This window comes from Bos javanicus, chromosome 9, assembly GCF_032452875.1.
Source record: "Bos javanicus breed banteng chromosome 9, ARS-OSU_banteng_1.0, whole genome shotgun sequence".
Taxonomy (NCBI): domain Eukaryota; kingdom Metazoa; phylum Chordata; class Mammalia; order Artiodactyla; family Bovidae; genus Bos; species Bos javanicus.
Window position 1 is genome coordinate 33409935 of NC_083876.1, and position 23500 is coordinate 33433434.

Here is a 23500-nt window from a genome sequence, read left to right on the forward strand (position 1 = left end):
TCACCATGCAAGCTACCCAATTGCTTGGTGACTATTGTGCTGTGAAGAAGTCCAAAGAAGTCTATTTGGAGAAATCACCTGGACAAGTTGTGTGAATTAATGGTTGATCCACTATTAGATTATAGATATTTTAGGTTAAGTCTTTTGCTAATATGATTAATTTTATAACAAACATCTTGGAACATACTTTATTTTTCACAAGTGCGAATCTATGTGCCAGTTAAATTCCTCAAATCAGAATAAGCACAAATCTTGATATTGAAAGGATATACCAAAAATTAGATTAAGTGAGAGTAAAGATTATATTTAGGTTTTCAAGGAAGTACTTAGTGGTCCACTTAGTGAAGTAACAGTTACAAATATTACTTGTGCTAATAAGACAGAAAGGGCTAGTGGCACCAGGAAAAGATACTTTTCTTTGGGAAGAGAAAATTCCATAGGCAATAAAGTTTATTCTCTAATTTAAACATGCTTTTGTAGAAAAATGGCTATATCCTCTGACCAAGAAATTGGAGAGTTGCATATTCTGTGATCTATGTTCTTTCAAATGCAGACAATGAACAAAAAATAGGCAGAGGGTGGGGAATTTTTTCAAGAGACCAGGTTTTAGGGGTCAATCTAGAGTCAGTTCCATTCTTCTTCATGTTGGTCATCAGTTTGGTTAGCATTTACTAAAGGATGCTCAGCTCGAAACAAACCCTCAGGTGGGTGTTCCTCACAATGAGAACTTCATGTCATTAACACAAGGGTAAGTTACAACAGTATAATTTATTTAAGAAGACAAGGAAGTTGATTTGAAACTATAGATTGTCATGAGAAAAAATACCAACATGACAATATCTGGCCTTAAAGAGTTAACCCCTGGCGATCTAAAAAGTAGCTATCCAGAATGACTCACTTCTGTACCTTGCAAACATTTAAAATTCTTTGTTTTGGGCTTGAACTTTATCTCCATGCTGAGCAGATTGAAATTTGTACAATATTTCCTTTTCAAGACAATTACCCTCAGACATATCTTAAGTTTCTGTGGTGGCTAGTTCCAGTTCTCTGTCTCAATAGTCTTGATAAGGCAGTGTTTTAGTTAATATGTAGTGAAGTTCTAAAAGTGCCTAACAAACTTCCTTGTCTTTAGCTGACCCTCAGAGTACCTGTCTATTAATTTCAGGCTTGTTTGCTTTTTTATTTTAAAGTATGTATGTTTGATTTCAAAGGGTTATGTTTTTCCTCTCTGCTGCATCATTTGATTTGGGTGCTTTGATTTTTTTTTTTTTCTGATAATTCTTTATTAGAATAGTGTTACTGTTTGCTAAACATGCTTAAAATCCAGTTTCCTGCATAGCTGAACAAACCTCAAAGAAGTGAAGTGGTGGAGGGTCCACTGAGTCTGATCCGTCTCAGACTGTGCACGTGTCACATGCTTGCTGAAATGTAATTTGCCTTCTCCGCTTTGTTTACTTTCCTTGTGAAGCGCTCTCCTAAGACCTAACCTTTACTCAGTGGGTGACTTTCTTTATGAGAGTAAAAGGAAGCCTCGTTTTGAAATAGCTGTTATGGGAATGATACAAACTATCTAGTATTCAAAGTTCTGAACATTATTGAAAAGGCAAAGATATCCCAACACATCAAAACAAGACCAAAAAGTCCGCCAGCCACTCTTTCAACTGAAGTGATGAAACCCAAAGAATTCAGATAGCGAGATGGAGAAAATGAGAAGAAAGTTCATCTGAAAATCCGCCATTAGAGAAGTGATGAAGAACGTGTACTGGCTTAGTCTGAAACTTGTCAATTTTGCAACTCTTGGCTGCGTATGGATTTCTGTGGTCCAGTGTACAGTTTTAAACAGCTGTTTAAAGTCATGTGTAACTAACTTGGTAAGTTTTCCTGGTCTAATATTTGTCTTTATAGGAAGCAGAAGAGATAGAATTCAGCTTATTATATTGGTTGAATTATTTTCTCTTTATGAGAAGTTTTCTCATGAGAAATGATGGCAAGGCAAGAGTCCTTCTTCCAAAATAAGTTAGGAAAGTTAGTGATTATAGTAAGTAGGGCAGAGCTACTTTATTTCTTTCAAGTTGTCTGTTCATAGATTATTATTATTATTTTTGCAACAGGGGGTATGGGATTCGGGCAAAGGATGCGTAAATGAAATCAATTTGCACACCTTAAAAAATATCAGTTAAACTCATTTGTTACAAAATCATTTATATTTGTCTTGAAGCATGAAATAGGTTTGGCCACAGGGCAATACCTTGTCATTGCAGGCAAAAGTACTATTTATATTGTGGATAGACAATTGTATCGGGAGGGGGATGATGAGGGAAGCAGATGCGGATGCCATGTAGAACACTTTTTCTTATTATTAATCATTATATATTTACATGTTATTTTATGTATTATATACTTATATATGATTATCATTATTAAATGACAGAATTGTTTGTAAATTCCTGTCTGTGCATTTATAATATTTTTGGTGAGTTTTTCTGGACGTTTATGATTTTCTCCTCATTTCTGGGTGTCATTCCTCCTAAATAGTGTTTCACATCTTTACAGTTATTGAGACTTATTTGTGCTTAAAACAGTCACTGAATCAACTTTAAAAGCCAAATACATTCTAGTCAGGGAAAGATGCGCTCTTCTTATCTAAAGACCATGTGACAATACTTATAGTCATATTTTTAAAATAAAAAAATACCAAATACGATTCATTATTAGGCTAAAGTATTAGAGATAGAAGTCTGTGGTAGAGTGAAAAAGGAAAGGTATTTGTGTTATACTCTTGGTTTAATTTAAACTATCATTTTAAACACTGCTTTAGCTTACTATTGTTTCAGCACTTTTTAAAAACATGGTTGAAAAAAAATAATAAAAATATGGTTGGTATTTTATAGAATTCTCTGCTGAAGACGTCACTACACGAATGTAGAAATATGTGCTTTAGGGTTTTATAAACCTAAATATCCAAATTTAAAAATGGAAAACTGGGACTATTAAATATTTTCTTTTTTATTACATTTTTTTCTCTGATTATAAGAACAATACATATTCACTGTAAAATGTTTATGATAGAGAAGAATAAAAGAAAAAATCCTGTACTTCCACAACTATTGACCTATAATTGTATTTTCTTTCAGTGACTTTTTTCCTCAAGTATGTATATAATTTTTCACACACTGTGCACCCAGCTCTTTCATTGAACATTACTTTGTGGATTTTCCTGTACACAGGAAAACAGTTTATTGCACTGTTTGAATGCTTGATGTTTTTATGGCAGTACAGTCCTTAATATATTGTAAATATTCCATCACATGAATGTGCCACTATACTTTATTTATTAATTTCCCGACTATCAAAACTGATGCTGGCTGTTTCTATTATTGGAGTCTCCATTTTGTGTTTTAGCTAAACTTAGTTTTATCTTATTTTTGTGTGTGGGCTCCTTGATTTCAGGGTTTGGCAGAAGGAGCAGACAGTCTGTTCCTTTGCTGAGTTGCCTTCCGTTCACCTCCTACAGAGAAAGGCACAGCTGATAGGGTGGCAACTGCAGAAGACACGGTCTGCCAGTTTGACTAGTGATTGTAATCATGTTCTCCATCTGTTCCTCCCACATCAGGGCAGGGGAGACAAAAGCTAGGTGAAGGAACAATGAATAGAGCCACGGATCAGAGGAACGATATGAAAAGTGCTGGAGTTTATTGCACTGTTTGAATTTTTTTTTTTTTCTATGCTATCGTTTTTAGCTTGGACTTTGCTATGCAGGTCATCTTTGATGTCATTGGGTGGTTCTTTTTGTTAATTAATTTTTTGTTATCATGCTTGGTAAATAACGTACAACATACTCACTGTAACTGCCAATTCATGTATCTCAACATTTTTAGAAAATTATTAGTCATTATTTCTCAAAAGGTTGCCTCTACTATATCCTTTTCTTGCCTACTGATACTCTGGGCATGTTCAGTCACTCAGTCGTATCTGTCTCTTTGGGCCCATGGATTGTAACCTGCCAGGCTCCTCTGGAATTTCCCAGGCAAGGATACTGGAGTGGGTTGCCATCTCCTCCAGCGATCTTCCCTACCCAGGGATCAAAACTGCGTCCCCTGCGTCTCTTACATTGGCGGGCAGATTCTTTACCACTGAACCACCTGGGAAGCCCTGAGACTCAGATTAGATGTATATTATATTATCATTCTCACTGGGTGATTCTTGATATTGAGGCATCTTTGCCTTTTAAAAAGAAACAAAAGTGTCTTGTAGAAAGGAATGTTAAAACTGCTGTCCCAAAATGCACAAATCATAGTTCTATGTTTGAGCATGGGTTTTACACTAATGGAGGAATCTGTATGTATTAGTTGAATGTATTAACTGACCTGATATTTTAAGATTGTATGTGCCATGTGCTGCAGAGAACAAAAAAATAATTACTATTTTTCAGAACACTAGCATTGTGAGATCCTTTATGAAAAAAAAAAAAAAGAGAGATTTATGGCCAAATAATCTATGGACATGCTTTTTGCCCATACCCTCATTTTGTACATTCAACAGGATACAACCTCATCTTGATGGCTTTGTTGAATCACAATTTTGTGATCTTCTTTGGCAATAAAACTTTTTTTTTTTTTTCGAGTAACAAATCCCAATAGTTGAGGACCTAGTGCTCAGAAGTGCTCTTTTAGAAGCCTCAAGTCAATTCAATATGATTGTCAGAAATAATGAGATTCAGAAGGTTGTCCTGTTTAAAAAAGTATATATATATGTATATATATAATACCTTTCTTATATATCAATATACAACTTTATAACATGTGGGCTAAGTTGCTTCAGTCGTGTCCAACTCTTTGTGACCCTATGGACTGTAGACCTCCAGGCTCCTCTGTCCATGGGGATTCTCCAGGCAAGAATAATGGGGTGGTTTGCCATGTCCTCCTCCGGGGACCTTCCCAACCCAGGGATCCAACCTGCGTCTCTTATGTCTCCTGCATTGACAAGTGGGTTCTTTACCACTAGTGCCACCAAACCGTAATTCCAAAATTCTATAAAATATCCAGAAATTAGTACAATATGTACCAATACAGGAATAGGCAAGCCAGTAAAACAGAATATGCTCCAGAAATTCTACTGTGTACATAAGGGAGTGTGGAATATGATAAAGATGATAATTGAAACCAAAGTGAAGCTATCCATTTAGAATGAAAAATAACTCCTTCCCTCAATAGGTGAAAGAATAAGCAAACTGACAATTCAGGTAAGGAAATATTATTCAAAGCTATTATAAAAAGAAATGAGCTATCAAGCCATGAAAGACATGGAGGAAACCTAAATGCCTAACTAAGTGAATGAAGCCAATCTGAAAAGGCTGTATGGCTCCAACTGTATGATGTTCTGGAGAGGGCAAAGCTACAGAGATACTGGAAAGATCCGTGGTTGAGAGCGATGGCATTGGGCTGTGGGGAGATGAATGGGCAGAACACAGAGGATTGCCAGAGCAGTGAAAGTACTCTGTATGGTATTATATTATTATACTTTTGTCCAAATACCAAGACTGAACCCTAAGGTAAATTATGGACTTTGGGTGATTGTGATTATTCCACTGTAGGCTCATGCTTACTAAAAATGTGCTATTCTGGTGAATGGTGTTGATAATGGGAGAAGCTATGCATGTGTGGGAGCAGGGAGTTGATGGGAAATCTCTGTACCTTAAACTCAGTTCTGTCATACACCTTAAGCTAATCTAAACAAAATAAAGTAAAAAATAAAGTACTCCTTTCTTTGAAAAGAAAAGTGAAAAAAAAAAGATTCAAAAAGTTTCAACTCCTATTAACATATTACTACCAGATTAAAATAAATTCCATGAGGTATTTTAAAAAGATATAATTTAAATACAAACAGACAACAAAAACAGAACAAGACCTCATCCTATAAAATATTTTGATAAGTTAGGGAAGACTGTTTGTATAATCTTGGAGTGGGAAAGAAGTCTGTTTCAAAAACCTAGATTCACTAAAAGAAATTATTAATAAATTCAACTGCTTAGAAATTAACTATATGACAATAAACAGAAGACAATAAAAACAAAGTCAAAGAATGGAAAAAAGTTTTACATATGATAAACACAATTTTACCAACTCTTGTAAAGGAGAGTATTTAAATATTGTTCAGAACAAGGCGGCCTGCTTTTTAAAGAAAAGAAACATTAATGGCTAAAAAACACTAATGACTAAAAAATGTGATTGATGTTCAACCTCACAGCAACATAAAATTGCATAGGAAAAATGAATTATCAATTTTTATTCTATCAGATTTGCAGAGATAAAGACATCTTAAAATTGGCCAAGTTTGGATAAGCTGGAACTTCCATGTGCTTTTCGTTAGGATGTAAGTTGATAGCATTCTAGAAAATAGTGGGTAAATAAATACCAAAATTAAAAGAGAAAGCTTACCTTTAACCCTGAACATCAAGAAATTTATCTGAAGAGATTATTGCATCACTAATGATATGTCTGCAAAAGGCTGTTTATAGCAAATTTGCACATAATATTAATAATAAATTTCTAAGTGCCTGGAACTGTACTATAATAATGAATGTATAATTTAATTTAATCCTCACAGAACTTTAAGCACTAATTATTATCCCACTGATGTTTCAGATGAAAATACCAAGTTTAAACAACGCAGCTAACTTTTAAAATGATCACATCAGGAGCAAATATATGTGGGATTAAAATGCAGATCATTCTGCTCTGTTTCATTAATAAGGTAGGAAGTGAAGAGTGAAGTTAGTTCTGCCTGAGGTGGGCAATATAAGGACACTTGTGCCAAGAAGTAGGAGTTGGGTTGAGGATTTAAGATCTGGGACTGGGACAGTGTCTTTCAAGCAGGTAATTGGAAGAGGTGAGCTCAGGTAAATGACGAGAACTCTCACTCCAAAGTGAGGAATTTGGTACAGATTAGAGGTGGCATCTGTGCTTTGGTTAAGGGCACAGGCTTTGGAGGCAACTAGGAGAAGGCGATGGCACCCCACTCCAGTACTCTTGCCTGGAAAATCCCATGGACGGAGGAGCCTGGTGGGCTTCAGTCCATGGGGTCGCGAAGAGTCAGACACGATGGAGCGACTTCACTTTCACTTTTCACTTTCATGCATTGGAGAAGGAAATGGCAACCCACTCCAGTGTTCTTGCCTGGAGAATCCCAGGGACGGGGGAGCCTGGTGGGCTGCTGTCTATGGGGTCACACAGAGTCGGACACGACTGAAGCGACTTAGCAGCAGCAGCAGCAGCAGTGCCCCATTAAAATCCTAACTCTTGGACAACTTACTAGACCTCCCTGTCTCTCAGCTGCAAAATGAAGTTAATAAAAGTATCTCCCAAATAGGGTTGTTGGGACGTTGAATGAAATTCAGTGTAGAACGCCAAGAAGAGTGCCTGGAACTTGAGACTCACTCACTAATGTTAGCTATGATTATGGGGAGGAGGGGGATGGAGAGGCAGTTGGAAATTAGGGAAGAGTGTTGACAAAATCATCTTCATCTGAACCCCCTAGACCTGACTCATGAAGCTACCTTGCCCAAGACCGTTTGATGGGCACGCCATTAGGTTTATTAAACTTAATTTTGAGAACTGCCAACAGAAGGACTCAATACTATTACAGTGTGACTTAAAGGTCACCAAGAAACGTCTCTGCTGTTTCATTGTTTAAAAACTACCCAGGTATTCACCCTTTTGCTTTTATGAGCTAACACCAATTTTTGAAGGGATAGGAAAAAATTCAATTGCAGATTCACTCTCTTACATGTCATTGTATTTGGCTGTGTTTCAATCACATAAGGGGGAATCAAAAGCTTCATTTTGAACAAAATTATGAACACAAAGAACTATGAAGCATTTGGTTGCACAATTAACCTAAAAGATACAGTTCTTACTCTCTATGTACTTAATTATCTAAAAACAAAAAATATTAAGCTTTCTTCTCCTTTCTCTACAAATATAAATGGTTAGGAAATGGAGATCAGAGGAATCTTTATTCACACACCAAACGAGAGGAAAAAAGTCAACATTTGTCCTTTGGTTCCTATGTCTGATTACGTCTCAAGAAATGAGAGTAATCCCTCATGATCCTAGGCCACTGGGTGATGCTTCCAAGACACTTCTGGACCTTTCCTGAATACTAGGCCATCTTGAATTCTTGGATTTATTCCTTCAGCATATAGTTATGGAACACCATTATCTTTTTGGCATTGTTCTAGAGGTTGGAGAGAATGAGCAGCAAAGTGGATGGTGCTTACATGGAATGGAAAGAGAGGGCTCCATGAGCTCAGTGATGGTCTTCTTTTTGCTACCTTCTGAAAAGCACAGGATGTTCCAAAGGCCACAACAGATGCTTAAGCCACCTTCCAAGCCCTTTTAGATTTTCTGTTGTTTCTTGAAATGTATCTTGCTCGTAGTGCTGGGTCACCCCAGGACAGATGGTGTGCTCCTTGCTAAACTAATCACCTCTCCAATTCAAAGGCTCAAATTCAGCAACTTTTAAGGAGAGGTTCTGGTCAGTACTGGACCTTCTAAGTGACTCAGTGGGAAAAGAATTTGCCTGCCAAGGCAGGAGTCACAGGAGGCACAGGTTCCATTCCTGGGTCAGGAAGATACCCTGGAGGAAGAAATGGCTATCCACTCCAGTATTCTTGACTGGAAAGCCCATGGACAGAGGAGTGTGGCGGGCTACCATCCATAGTGTCCTAAAGAGTTGAACACAGCTGAGCATAGGCTGGTGCTGGTTAGTGCCAGTTAGAGTTACTAAAAATATTCACTTAGTTTTCCTCTGCTTATAATTCTAAGTCAATGAATAGGGCTGGTTGACAACAGTATCATACCTATGTAAGGTTATTTGGGTGCATACTAGGTTATCATAGACTCAGCATTGCCATCTTTTGTAAGCCTTTCTGCTCATGAAGGACTCCACTCAAAAATGACCAGAGAGAGGATAAACAATTTATAGACTCTTCCTTCTTAGTTTCCACTTATTTTCCTTCAGCAAAAAAAAAGTTCTTAAAATTTGTGAAAATGTGAGAAATAAACAGAGGAATCTCTTGTTTCACTATATGCAATATTCTGAATTGGTGTATTTCCCTTTGCTCTTAATAAGACTGCTTAAAAAAAAATGCCATGTGCCATGAGGTAGGGTTAGAAGATCTGACCCCTAATTTGTCACATGGCAGCTGTTGCACTTGCTTGCACACATGTATGCAGACACACTGCCTCTGTGTAAAGTCTCAAATGTGTTTGAAAACTAGGCTTTAAGAATGAATATCAATCTCATATCTATCTATGAGAAAAATGAGACTTTAGTTTTTGTTTTTTTTTTTAAGAAAAGAACCCTGGGCTTCAATGAACCATCAGCAAAAAATGTTGAGGCCATGACTATATGAATGAAAATAGGATGGTCTTCAATCAAAATGCTGTTAAACCTGCACCAAGCTTGACCTATTGTACTACTTGTGAACAATTTAGAAATTTCTGGGTTGTGATTGTATGCTAACTTGGTGATTCATGGGAAATCCAGATGGGAATCTAATAATTCTTTTTGCCCGGCATGTGGGATCTTAGTTCCCACAGCAGGGATTGAACCCATGCCCCCTGCAGCAGAAGGGCGGAGTCCCAGGGGAGTCTGGTGGGAATCTAGTAACTCTTGACGACAATGGGTGGTATTCTGTTTCATTTTACAGTAACAGGCTCTAGTAGTCACGTACAAGTTGTTTTGTCTGTGAGATTTAAGCAATGTGAAGGAAGATGGATACAGATACTCAAAAGCTTAAATACTAAACAAGGTTGATGGCCCGTATATTTATGAGAAGCTGAGAAAGATGGAAAAAATGTTTATTTTTTTTTTAAGATTGGCATCCAAGTTATAGAGATATGAGTAGAGAAATCTTTTAAATAGGAGCACAATTTTAGACTCTGTGCCTTAAGTCTTCATGCAACTAGTTGAAAATGTAGCACTGCTCTTCATTTAACCATGGATAGTTGACATTTTAAAGGACTGGGTGGCAGAAAATTATGTTTATATAAAAATTGCTTCATCAAATGTGAACACTTTGCTAAGTGGCTTATCATGAAATTTGCCAAATCTCTGAAAAAGCAACAGTTCAAAATGAGGTTGAGAGTGTAATTTGAAACAGGATGTCCTGTTTTGTTGGTTTGGCCACTTTGATTAAAACCTTCTGTGAGGCAACTTTCATGATGGGCTGAGATGCAAGTTAACATGACAACAACATGTTGATCTAGAAAACAAAAAGCACAATGGCTCTGTAATCATGAACAGATACAGTTACTTCACTAATTAGTGAAAAGAGCACACCCTACCCCTTAACCACTGCTCCCTGTCCCTCTGCCCCAAGCGGGGAAAAAAAACCAGTTTCAGCAGTGGCTTCTTTCGGACATATATAAATCCCTTCATGGAAAAGTTACGAAACCCCAGGAAATCCCACTTGTGAATCATTGTAGATTTTGACCCAGAGGTTAGTTCCTATAATGCTCATTTCATGAAAAACTTCCCCCAACCCCCATTTTCAGTGGTTAGTTTGTATAAAAAAAGCTCAAGACTATAAACCTGAAAAACCATAATTTTCCCAAACAGGATTTTTAGCACTTAACAGGTTAAGCTCATTATTCAGACAAAGTCAAAGTCTCTGAGTATGATTGTATGTGTGTCTGTGCCTGCTTAGTCCCTTAGTCTTGTCTGACTCTTTGTGACCCCATGCACTCTAGCCAGCCAGGCTCCTCTGTCCGTGGAATTTTCCAGGCAAATATACTGGAGAGAGTTGCCAGGTCCTGCTACAGAGGATCTTCCTGACCCAGGGATCGAATCCATGTCTCTTGCGTCTCCTGCATTGGCAGGCAGCTTCTTTACCACTGAGCCACCTGGGAAGCCCCATGATGGTATAAGCCACAGATTAATGACTATGCTAATCACTATGCTAATCATGCATGTGATTATATATTGTTGTTGTTTAGTTGCTCAGTCGTGTCTGATTCTTTGCAACCCCATGGACTGTAGCACTCCAGGCTTCCCTGTCCTTTGCCAACTCCAGGAGGTTGCTCAAACTCAAGTCCATTGAGTCAGTGATGCCATCCAACCATCTCATCCTCTGTCATCACCCCCCTCTCCTCCTGCCTTCAATCTTTCCCAGCATCAGGGTCTCTTCAAATGAGTCAGTTCTTCACATCAGGTGGCCAAAGTATTAGAGTTTCAGTTTCAACATCAGTCCTTCCAGTGAATATTCAGGACTGATTTCCTTTAGGATTGACTGAATTGATTTCTTTGCAGTCCAAGGGACTCTCAAAAGTCTTCTCCAACACAACAGTTCAAAAGCATCAATTCTTCAGCGTTCAGCTTTCTTTAGGGTCCAACTCTCACATCCATACGTGACTACTAGAAAAACCGTAACTTTGACTATATGGATCTTTGTTGGCAAAGTAATGTCTCTGCTTTTTAACATGCTGTCTAGGTTGGTCATAGCTTTTCTTCCAAGGAGCAAGTGTGTTTTAATTTCACAGCTGCAGTCACCATCAGCACTGATTTTGGAGCCCAAGAAAATAAAGTTTGTCACTGTTTCCATCGTTTCCCTATCTATTTGCCATGAAGTAGTGGATGCCATGATCTTCATTTTTTTGAATGTTGAGTTTTAAGCCAGCTTTTTCACTCTCCTCTTTCACCTTCATCAAGAGAATCTTTAGTTCCTCTTCATTTTCTGCCTTAAGGGTGGTATCATCTGCATATCTGAGGTTATTGATATTTCTCCCAGCAATCTTGATTCTAGCTTGTGCTTCATCCAGCCTGGCATTTTGCATGATATGCTCTGCATATAAGTTAAATAAGCGGGGTGACAATATACAGCCTTGATGTACTCCTTTCCCAATTTAGAACTATGATTATACGTGTCATGTGGAAAAAATCATTCAAAGGACCCCCAAGGTGATGATGGAATAGGCCACCGAAACCTTGGGGTACTTTGAGTTTTTGCATGACACATATAATTGTATGTCTGATTAGCCTAGTCATTAATCTATTTCTGGTATGCATATTCTACATTTATGTTTCCCAATACCACCTTTGTCTCTGTTTGAGACAGTTTAAGTGACTTGTGTTATAAGGGCGTTGTGGCATTCTCCAAATCATGTGCTTGGCAATTTACTCAAGTAAAATTGAATACAATGTTTTTTCGTTATTCCTCTTCTGGGGGGCTTCCAGGGCTTCCCAGGTGGCACTAGTGATAAAGAACCCACCTGCCAATACAGGAGACTTAAGAGATGTGGGTTCAATCAGGAAGATTCCTTGGAGAAGGAAATGGTCACCCACTCCAGTATTTTTGCCTGGAAAATCCCATGGACAGAGCAGCTTGACAGGATATGGTCCATAGGGTCGCAAACAGCCCAGCATGACTGAAGTGACTTTGCACACAGACACTAATTTTTACACCATAGCTTTATACAAAACTGTTTAATCTGTCTTCTGGTTGTATAGTATTTACAACAGAAATGTTGTATGTTAAATGGTGTACTTTTCAAGCAACCCAAACACCTGGTTAGCATAAACCTTTTAGTGGTAATGCCATTCCATTAGCTCCTTTGTTTCCAGAACTTCTGAAAATCCCTTTGCTAAAGAGTTGGAGAGTGACTGGTCATATAAACCTCAAATATTGCATAGCCCAATGACTCAGCTGGTAAAGCACTTGCCTGCTAATGCAGGAGATGCAAAAGACGTGGATCTGATCCCTGGGTTCAGAAGATGCCCTGGAGAAGGAAATGGCAACCCACTCCAGTATTCTTGCCTGGAGAATCCCATGGACAGAGTAGCCCAGCAGGCTACAGTCTGTGGGGTCGCAAAGAGTCAGACATGACTGAGCATGCATGCACACACACACACATTGCCTAGCCATGAGAATTAAGAAACACTGTTCATATTAGTACATGAGACTTTATGAAGAACAAAATCAAGTGTTTCTGGGCTTCAGGTTATTAACCTCATGGTCAAATAGTCTGTTTAGCTTATGATTTTATTTTTCCATTTCTTAATTCTGGATGCAAGGGCACTAATGATATTTATATAGGAAGTACTTTCTTGGATGGAGGAAAATAGCTTTTCACATTATAAAAAAAAAATCCAAGATAATAAGCATAGAAACACGAGGAAGAAATACACCTTAAAAAAACCTTGCCTAGGGCAGCTGTTATTCACACTTTGACCTTGTGTGTCGTGAACAAAAATGTATACAGATTTAGGTTAGAATATGAATGCATTTTTTGTATGGTTTGTTATATAATGTTAATTAAATGCAGTCCATTGTTGTTTTAGTCTCTTTAAAAAAAAGAAAAATGCAAATGTAGTTCATCTCTAATCCAGGAGTCCTTGATTGACTAATGTCACAGGCTTATTTAATACTGTGTCTCCTCATTGGTCTTAACTACTTCTTTCGGCTACATGCTAACTCCCACTTTTATCATTTCTGCAGAATCTATAGGCATTGCATCTTATCCAGGCACACTTTGTTTTATTGCACTCTGCATATATTGTGGTTTTTTACAAATTGAAGATTTGTGATGACCTTGTGTTGTTTCATGATGGTTAGCATTTGTTAGCAATAAAACTTAAATTAAAGCATGTACTTTTTTAATAGTACATAATAGATTTTTTAATAGATTATAGTATAGTGTGAACGTACTTGTACACCCACTGGGAAGCCCCCAAATTTGTTGATTTCCTTTGTTTCAGTAGCCTGGAACCAAACTCATGGGATCTCCAAGGTATTCCTGTTAACTTGCAGAGGCATCTTGTCTGGTTTTATGACTGATTTAATGACTTTAAAACATTTGGCTCCTTAATTGACAGTTAGAAAACACTGGAGAGGCAAAAAAGGAAGCTCTTTTTTTCTTTTTTTAATGTTGTGGTGGTTACACCGTCCCTCCTTCTTCATTTCAGGGCAGACAGCTTGACGTCGGCACACCTCACAACCTGAGTGAACCGGTGAGTAATTGCTTCTACTGCCCGGGACTTTACAGTGTTTGCATTGATAAAAAAGGGACAAAAGTCAGGTTTGATTACTGTAATAATTCCTAAGTAAAAGCTCATTTAATTGTGCCCGATGGAGGAAGCTGGATGGGAAATAGAGAGAAGTCTGCATCACAGATTATTCAAACATGAGTTCAGGGACAGTGTGTTGAAGTGGAAAGAACATAGGACTAAGCCAAGACCATGATTTTGATTATACCTAGCTGTGTTCAGTTCAGGTCAGTTGCTCAGTCCTGTCTGACTCTCTGAGACCCCATGGACTGCAGAATGCCAGGCTTCCCTGTCCATCACCAACTCCCAGAGCTTGCTCAAACTCATGTCCATCGAATCAGTGATGTCATCCAACCATCTCATCCTCTGTTGTCCCCTTCTCCTGCCTTCAATCTTTCCCAACATCAGGGTCTTTTCTAATGAGTCAGTTCTTCGCATGAAGTGGCCAAAATATTGGAGCTTCAGCTTTAGCATCAGTCCTTCCAATGAATGTAGCTTTGGCCAAATTACTTAAAATTTCTGAGATGTAGTTAAAACTACTAAAATATGGGTATTCTAAGAGGGTTGGATTAGACAGTGTCTGCTCTTTTCTCTATCAGTTACATTTATAGTCTTCTTTCCTGAACCTGTATCCATTTACGCAATACGTGTTTGGTGACTCCAAGTATAGGTAAAAACCAGGCACTGTGCTGGGTAGTAGAGACTTAAGAATGAGTAAAATAGGGTCTCTGTTTCAAAGGACTCACAGTCTTGTAGGAGAGACAGACATGTACATAAAATCATAGCCAGACAGCATTGTGAGAGTCAGAACAGCGGTGGGTGGGAGGAGAAAGAATACACAGGAGGAAAAGCAGCTTGCTTGCCTGCAGGTCTTGCATGGCTAAAACTAGAAAGATGAAATGTTTTCTAGAAGGACTAGAGGGGAAAGGTACACTAATCAGAGGGAGCCCTTTGTATCCGGACCCAAAAGTTTGAGACAGCTGAGTTGTGCAGAAAAGGAGGGGTACTTCAGCTTGCTTGGGGGAGTGTGCGTGTGCAGAGACAGGAAGTAGAAGACTGGGCTTTGGGCTAGATGCTGGAGAGTTCGGTATACCATGTTGGGAATATTTGGTTTCAATGACACACAGGGTTTTAGACAGGATAAGGATATGATTAGGTTTTGTTGTCCCCCATGAAGCTGTTTGCAAGCGGTGGTGGGCCCAGAAAAGCAAGAACAGTGAGTGAGCAAGGAACCAAGACAGAGTCCAGGCAACAAAGAAGTGAATCCGTAGAACTTGGTGATGGATTGTCTGTGAGGATGGGGTGGGAAGGCAGTGAAAGGAGGAGAAGCTGCCCTGACTCCTGGCTCAGGCAGCTCAGAAGACTGAAGCATGTTAATAGAAAACATAGGAGACAGCAAATTTGAGGGTCCAAAAGGAGGAATTTGCTGTTTCATCTGCTGAATTTGGGGCTTCCCAGGTGGCCCTAGTGGTGAAGAACCTGCTTGCCAATGCACGAGTTGTAAGAGACACGAGTTCGATCCCTGGGTAGAGAAGATCCCCTGGAAGAGGAAATGGCAACTCACTCCAGTATCTGAGGTGTTTGTCAGGACTCAAATGGAACTGTTTAACAAACAATTGAAATCTGGGTCTGGAGCTCAGGAAGGGGTCTCCGCTGAAGTTCAGATTCGGATGGTTGATACTGAGAAGGGAGATGAACTCAGTCTAGGAGAACCTGAAGAGTGAAAAGAGAAAAAGTTGAGGATAGGACATAGACATGAAAGGAAAAAGGAGAAAAAAAAAAAAGAGAGATGGCAGAGCAGAAGGAACTGAGGGAAGGGGAAGGCAATTGAGGTGTTATTGCGGCCTGGTCCACGCAATCACTGGCACAGACAAACCAGGCAAGGAGGCACAAACTGCATCTGTCCAGTGGGAGGTCAGGGCAGCCAACTTCCCAGACTATCCACCTACCCCGGTTTTGATGTGCTGCTTCTGCTTGAGTCTCCAGCTTTAGGTTTTGCCTGTTGCGTGACACACCCCGAGGACCTATATAATGTGCTTGACACCACGCTGTCCTGGACTTCCCCTGCACCAGGTGCCCAGTGGACAGTGTGTTCCCAGACACTCTATTGCTCCCTGGGATCTAGGCCTGCCCGCCCCAGGCTAGACTCCATTCAGCAACCCTGAGCCACTCCAAGCCCTCCTCTGTCTGTGAATACGACAGCTCTGCTTACAATCTCAAAAGTCCTGCTTGCTGCCGAGGCCACAGATTCCTTGGTAGATAGATTTCTACTTCGGGAACACTTTGTTACTATTTGCATTTTCAGGTGACTAGAAAAATCACACTTCTTCAGTCATCACTGTCTCTTACTCTCTCTTACAGTGCATCCAAGGATGTCATTTCTGGAATTCGGCAGATCAGGAAAACTGTGCCTTAAAGTGTGTAAGTATTAATTATGTTTCTGTTTTGATATTAATGTTTCCCTCAAGAGAGACATTCTCCACGAGGATTCCCATGTGAGTTTCCATTGGCTTTTAATTAGCTTGCTTGACTCTAAAGCAAAAGTATGAGAAATACATAATGGAAATGGAGTAATGGAGAAAATGAGATCACTTTTGTTTTTTTAATGAATTTGGCTTTGTGGGGTCTTAGTTGTGGCACATGGAGTCTTTGTTTGCATCACGGGAGATCTTTCATTGTGGTGCATAGACTCTTTGGTTGTGGAGTGAGCTCAGTAGTTGCAGTGTGAGGGCTTAGTTGTTCTGTGGCATGCGAGATCTTAATTTCCCAACCAGGGATTGAACATGCATCCTCTGCATTGCCAAGTGGACTCTTAACCCCTGGACCATCAGGGAAGTCCCAAAATCAACATTATTAATGCAACTGGTGAACTGGCAACCAAAAGAAGTTAATGCAAACCATGGAAGCCAGAATGACCAATTGCTCCAAACTATAGTGACCTTTTAGTAGAATGTTAAGTATTTGTTAAATGTCCTAGTCCTATACTTCTCAAATTTTAATATGCAAATATCTGGGATCTTGCTAAAATGCAGATTCTGATTCACTAGGTTTTGTGTGGGGACTAGAAATTCTGTGCTTATAACATGCGCCTAGGTGATGCAATGCTGGGTGTTTCCAGACCACACTTTGAAAGGACTTAGATCACATTCAAGGTTTCTCTGTGGGGAACATGGAAACAGTCTAACCCAGAGGGCACACACACCTAGGTTTACTTCACTTCGTGTAGGAAATACATTCCCTAATACTTTTTCATTTATCCTGGCTTTGCCAATTAGTGTGTGACTTCGTTAAGGTACTTGGTACTTTACTTTCCTAATAGGTAAATTAAGATAATAAGCAAATCCGTGCTAAGGATAGTGGTTGTTACACTATAATTAATTACTTCAATCTCATGGATAAGAGTTTTGTAATTTAAAAATGGGTTGCTTTATTCAGTTCAGAGATTAAATTAGGATCATGATAACTTAAGGTAATATCATTTTCTTGAACTTCCTTGGTGTCTGAGATGGTAAAGAATCCACTTGCAATACGGGAGACCTGGGTTCAGTCCCTGACTTGTGAAGATCCCCTGGAGGGGTGCATGGCAACCCACTCCAGTATTCTTGCCTGGAGAATCCCCACGGAGAGAGGAGCTTGAGGGGGTAGAGTCCATGCAGTCGCAAAAGAGTTGGACACGACTGAGCGACTAAGCACACAGAATATCATTTTCTATTAAAGACTCAAATTACAGCATTGAGATTTAAATAAGGATATTAACGTCTTCTTGTGTATAGTCAGTCCTCACAGCTTTTCTTGTACAGGTGTCCTCACAGATCTCAGCTCCAGGAGTCACTAACACCCACTCTCCTGCTTGTGATGGTGTGCTTCATAGACTGGAAGTTACCAAAGGTTGGAGCAGGTGCTGTTTGGACTTGTGAACAAACACACACTCTACATACACTTTTCCAGGGACTTCCTGGGTGGCCTGGTGGCTGAGACTCCACACTCCCAGTGCAGAGGGCTGTAGTTTGATCCCTGGTTGGGAAACTAGATTCCACACGCTGCAACTAAGACCCAGTGCAGTCAAGCAAATACACAAGTGAAAAAATAAAAACACTGTTCCGTGTCCTTGGTAGCACATTGTCCAGATGGTAGTTTGAATCATTATTTGCCTAGTCATGTGTTTAATATCCTTTGCCGACATGTAGGGCCATCAGGGCAGGACGCTTTCTGTCTTGTTCACACTGTCCCCTGCATCAAACACAGTGAGGGGCACGTAGCTAGTGCTCAGACTGCACTGAGCAAGTGAAGGAATGAGAAGTACCATTTGTTGGGGGAATCAGTCCAGCAAGCAGAGTGGATGCTGGAGTGGCCAGTTTGGGCAGAAGAATCTGCTGGCCTTTCCTAACCAGACCTATTGGTGGCTTTTCATTTCCGATTCTGTCGCCCTGGGCACCTACCAACATCCCTTCATTCTCTAACCTGGTCCATCGCCGATTACTGCTTATTTTGAAATTTTCTAGTAGACATCATGTGTCCTTTTTTTTTTCCCAGTGATGCAAACAGCATACTTTTTATAGCAGTTTGTACAGTGGCCTTCCTGCACAGAAGGCCCAGCTCTGGAATCTTTTGCTTTGGATTATTCTTTATTGATTATTTTTCATGTGCTCATGCCCCATTGCTCAGCCTTATCCAACTCTTTGTGACCCTTTGGACCATAGCCCACCAGACTCCTTTGTCCAAGGGGTTTTTCAGGCAAGAATATTGGAATGGGTTGCCATATCCTCCTCCAGGTGGTCTTCCTAACCCAGGGATTGAAGCTGAGTCTCCTGTGTCTCCTGCATTGAAGGTGGATTCTTTTACCCACTGAACCACAGGGGAAGCATTTTGTCAATGGTGGGGCATAAATTAATTTGGTAGAAATGCCTAGCTAAGTGTCATTAAAATTATTTACAACTCTAAAGGTTTTAAGTAATTTTTCTTTCCTTTTTCCTCCATGCAGAATGAAAGCTATGCTGCAGTTTGTGAGGTGAGTGCCAGTCACTTGTGAAAAAGATGTCATTAAACCCCACGTCCTTCTCTCTTATCCTTAAAACATGATTAAAATAAGGATGAAGAAGGCTGAGTCATCCTTGGTGCACAGAAATGTTCTTCCTAGGAGTGCTCTAACTCTGGGTGTAAAAATGACTGTGTTTCTATCTTTGATTCAGGTATTTGCTGTGCTCCACATATCTATGTGCATATATAAAATGCATATATGAACGTACATAGATGTGTGTATGCACTCATACACATTCACACGTGTACATATATATTACTCTAATCTGGTTTGAAAGGTTCTTCTGATTCCTGAAGCCTGGGTGGTGGGAAGAGAGGAAAAGGCACAGTGGGGATACCCTCATCTCTGCTGATTTTACCTCTTCCCCCTAAAGCCTGTGGGTTATCATTAAATACAGTGCATTCAAAGATAACCTTTTATTTATTTGTTTATTTATTTTCTCTTTTGGCCACATTCCACAGCAGGGATTGAACTCATGCTATCTGCATAGGAAGTGCAGGATCTTAACCACTTGACTACCAGGAAAGTCGCAGAAGAGTACTCTTGGATTGCAATCTTCTTCCTTATTCAGCAAACTCCTTTGGCAACACAGCTTTTTAAAATTTAAATTTCAGTTCATTTACTTCTTGCTATGATAATAAGGGACCTCATACTGACTCTGGCTGCCCAGGTATCTTCCAATTACCCTCTCCTCTAGCCCCACGGGAGATCTCTCCCCTGCACTTGACCTTCTTTTCCTTCAGTCTTCTTCAATTAAAATTTCCTGTCCAGGATTCTATACCCTGCAAAATTTATTTTAGTTTATTTGACAATAGGTACTTACGATGAAACTGCATTATTTCTCAGTTTCACATCTATGCTGTATTCTATTTAAAATGTCCTTGAAACCGGAAAACAGAACTATCCTATCATGCCTGAGGAAGAGATACAGATGAGCATTCATTAGTAAAATAGAAAAAATTCCTTCAAATAGAAAATAAAAGCCAAAAATTAAATTGGGATATTCTCTCAATAGTCTGTGGTGACCCTGTATCTGAGTGATTTTTCCTTGGGAGTGAATGGTGGTTGAGTTAGCTAAGAAGAAACAAAACAAAGAGGAAAAATTGCTCCTTATGTAAATAGACAATTAAAGCTCATTCCTGGATGAGATTTTAAAAAAACAAAAACAAAAAGACAAGCCTGAGAACTCTTTTATGTGACCAAAACAAAAGCAGCAGCCAAAATAACAGTCCCGTAGAGGACTGCGTTAGAAGCCAGAGAGAGCGAATGTGCCTGAAGCATCCAAGCAGTTCAGGACGGGGTTTCATTCTCTTTTTTTAAACTTCGTTAATTTAAAGCCTTTTTTTTTTCAGTTGGAGGATAATTGCTTTACTCTTTTGTGTTAATTTCTGCTGTACAACAACGTGAATCTGCAGAATGTATACATATATCCCCTCCCTCTAAAGCCTCCCTCCCACTCCCTGCATTGCGCCCGTCTAGGTCATCACAGCGCACAGAGCTGAGCTCCCTGCGTTATACAGCAGCTTCCCACTAGCTATTTATGTTACATACGGCAGTGTATACTCATCAATGCTGTTTTCTCAATTCATCCCACCCCGCTCCCTCCCTGTGTCCACACGTTCTTTCTCTGCATCGGCATCTCTGTTCCTCAAGGACTGGGTCTCTAGTGGGATAGTTCACTGTTCATCACTATGCTGCCCCGTCCTGCTTATGTAACGTGTACCCTTGCTCTCTATTGTAACATGTAATCATTCTATTCTTTCCTATTATATTTTGCTACTTTATACATTAAATAATGTAGACCTGAACAGTCATACATGCTCGATAGAGGTGGAGGTAAAGAGAGAGATATAGAGAGAGATATTTTTAACTCAGCTGCTCACACCTTTAGGAAATTTGAACTCCTTGACCATCTCAACGCTTCCACCTAGAAAGCTTGGGATTTGCCCACACGTTTCTTGGAGGGAATAGTTTTAGAAGTGGTAGCTTGCAAGATGTAATTCGGAAACTGATGTGAGCAAGTGAGATGGCTTATCCCTGATAATTTAGAACACAAATTAGATTATCCTGATCTAGAAGCTTCTAAAAACCTTTCTCATTGCCATTTAAGAAAAAGTACAAACTACCAGTGTTTGCTGGCTCACCCACCTCATCTTGCCTCCTGTTCCTTGTTCTCTGCACCAGCCATACTGGCCTTTCCCTCATCTCCGAGTCTATGCGGCATATTCCTCCCTCAAGGCATTTGCCCTTGTCCAGATTTTTTCAAGGCCAGCTCCTTCTGATCACTCAGGTCTTGTCTTTAAGGTCACCTCTGCATGGTTCTTCCTGACCACCCTAACTAAAGTTAGCCCCCTTCCTGTCTGGTCATGCCTTATGTCTTTGACTTTTATCTTCCTCATGGGTGCATGCTAAGTCTCCTCATTCATGTCCAGCTCTTTGTGACCTTTGGACCATAGCCCACCAGGCTCCTCTGTCCATGGGATTCCCCAGGCAAGAATACATTATCCAAGCATACTTTATTTTTTAAGTTAGTTACTTTGTTATTGTGTATTTTCTTCTAAGAGAACATAAATTCCATGAAGTCAGGGAACTTACTGGTCTTATACACTGCCGTAGCCTTAAAATCTAAAACAGTGCTTGGCATGTAAAAGGTATCAGTAAATATTTTTTGAATGAATGACTTTTCAGGAGATGAAGCCACAGTTCATATGGAGACTCTGCAATAGAGGCATCCAGGGAGGGTGGCGGGGCCTATCCTTGAGCTGCAGGAATAACAAAAGACAGCAGATGTGACAGTCAGGGAAACATAGGAGTGGAGCCAGAGGGATGATGATAAAAGTGATCTTACTGCCAGGAGAACAGAGACAGCAGATGGGTGTAGCCCCTGGGAAGGATGAACTTGGCTTTCACAGTGGGAATGGCAGCTCAGTAGCCTGGAATATGCTGTATAAATGCTCCATCCAGGGCTTTCGGCTCAGATTCTGTGGACTTCTTAAACCCAAATTCCTTCAAGTTCTCTCCAGGACAACTTGAGTTTGAGAAACACTGGATAACTTCATTTGAAGTCTAATGTTAGATTAGAGAGAGAGAGAGAGAAAGCGAGATAGAGGCAGGAAGGCACAGACAGAAAGAGAGGGAGAAACAAAAGAAGGAAATCCTATTCAATAGCTTTGCCTCCACTCGAGATAACATTTAAACTCTTTGGAGTACAAACTTCTAGTTATAAGATTAACAAGTTCTGGGAATCTAACGTACAACATGGTGATTACAGCTAATAACATTGTATTATGTTCTTGAATGCTGCTAAAGAGTTGATTTTAAGTATTCTCATCACAAAGCAGAAATGGTAATTATATGATGGAATGAAGGTGTCAGCTTATGGTGGTAATCATTTATCTTAATAAAGCTGGGGAAAAAAGGCAAGCTTCATTGAAGTAAACAAAACATTTAAGCTCCTGGATAGGTCAGAACTAGCTGTGTTACCAAATACTCATTATTCCATTTCCTTCCTTCTTCCTCAGTTTTCTTTCTTGAAAAGAAAATCCCAGGTTAATGATAATTTTGCTGCCACTTGGTACATTTATTCTCTGCAGTTAATGAATGTGTTGAGTGTATTTTACTGAAACCTCAAAGAAGATGTGAAAAGTATACTAGACCCTTAAGTTAAATAATCCTGAGCCCAGACTGAAGTATTTAATCCTTAACTAAGCAAACCTGGGCTTATCAGGCTCCACTTCCTTGGAGAGCACAGATCAAATATGGGATAGTTGAATATTTGCAAATTAAACAGCCCTTCTCTACCTGGACATGCAGAGTAAATGCATTGAGTCATGGTTTCCCCTATTATCATGAGAAACAATAGAATGTTGTCCTAGGTATTATAAACTGAAAGAGAGAGAGAAGATTGATCATGATTGTGTTGTAGTTTTATGCTGTGCGCCTCTTCTCCTTGTTTTTTCTCCTCCTAACTATTGTTAATGTTAAAAGTCGCAGGAAATTTGTGTCTCAGCCACCAAAATGTTTACTCTTTTTCAGTTAATGAGATGAGATGTTAATCACCATTAGGTTTTTGTAGACCTTAAGATTTAACTTTGGCCCTAAGTCATTCATTGAAATGTTCAGTTGCTCTAAAGTTTATAGTCCACTTTTAATTTTTCAAGGAAGGCATGGATACATAAAATAAATAGGCTTCATTTTAGGCTAGAGTTTTAAGTAATTCACTAAACCTTTGACTAAGATAGTAAACATATAATTGCATTGTTGAGCTCAGTATTTTGTCACCTTGTGGGGTGTCACCCGTTAGAAGGTTATGAAATTAACTTATTGAATAGAGAGTAACAATAAATAAAATGACATAGAAAAGAACATATAAGATTGCATCACAGCTCAGGATTCCTTTTGGAGATAAAAATGTTC

General features: G+C 39.4%; 1 protein-coding gene and 1 long non-coding RNA gene across 3 annotated transcripts in view; one reads left to right on the forward strand and one right to left on the reverse strand.

The window, feature by feature from the left end:
• The first annotated feature begins 1117 nt into the window (after positions 1-1117).
• Positions 1118-23500, forward strand: part of ROS1 (ROS proto-oncogene 1, receptor tyrosine kinase) — a 119667-nt gene continuing 97284 nt past the window's right edge. Inside the window, exons 1-4 of one of the 2 annotated variants that reach the window (XM_061427477.1) lie at positions 1118-1871; positions 13966-14010; positions 16408-16467; positions 19028-19054. In XM_061427477.1, coding sequence (XP_061283461.1) covers positions 1749-1871; positions 13966-14010; positions 16408-16467; positions 19028-19054 — 255 coding nt within the window. In that variant the 5' untranslated portion in view covers positions 1118-1748. The remainder of the gene's footprint in view (positions 1872-13965; positions 14011-16407; positions 16468-19027; positions 19055-23500) is intronic. The other variant, XM_061427476.1, reaches the window with a different exon arrangement.
• The window catches only part of LOC133253796 (uncharacterized), a 41857-nt gene continuing 31225 nt past the window's right edge, over positions 12869-23500 (reverse strand). The window contains exon 4 of the long non-coding RNA XR_009738436.1: positions 12869-15759. This is a non-coding gene — a long non-coding RNA (uncharacterized LOC133253796). The remainder of the gene's footprint in view (positions 15760-23500) is intronic.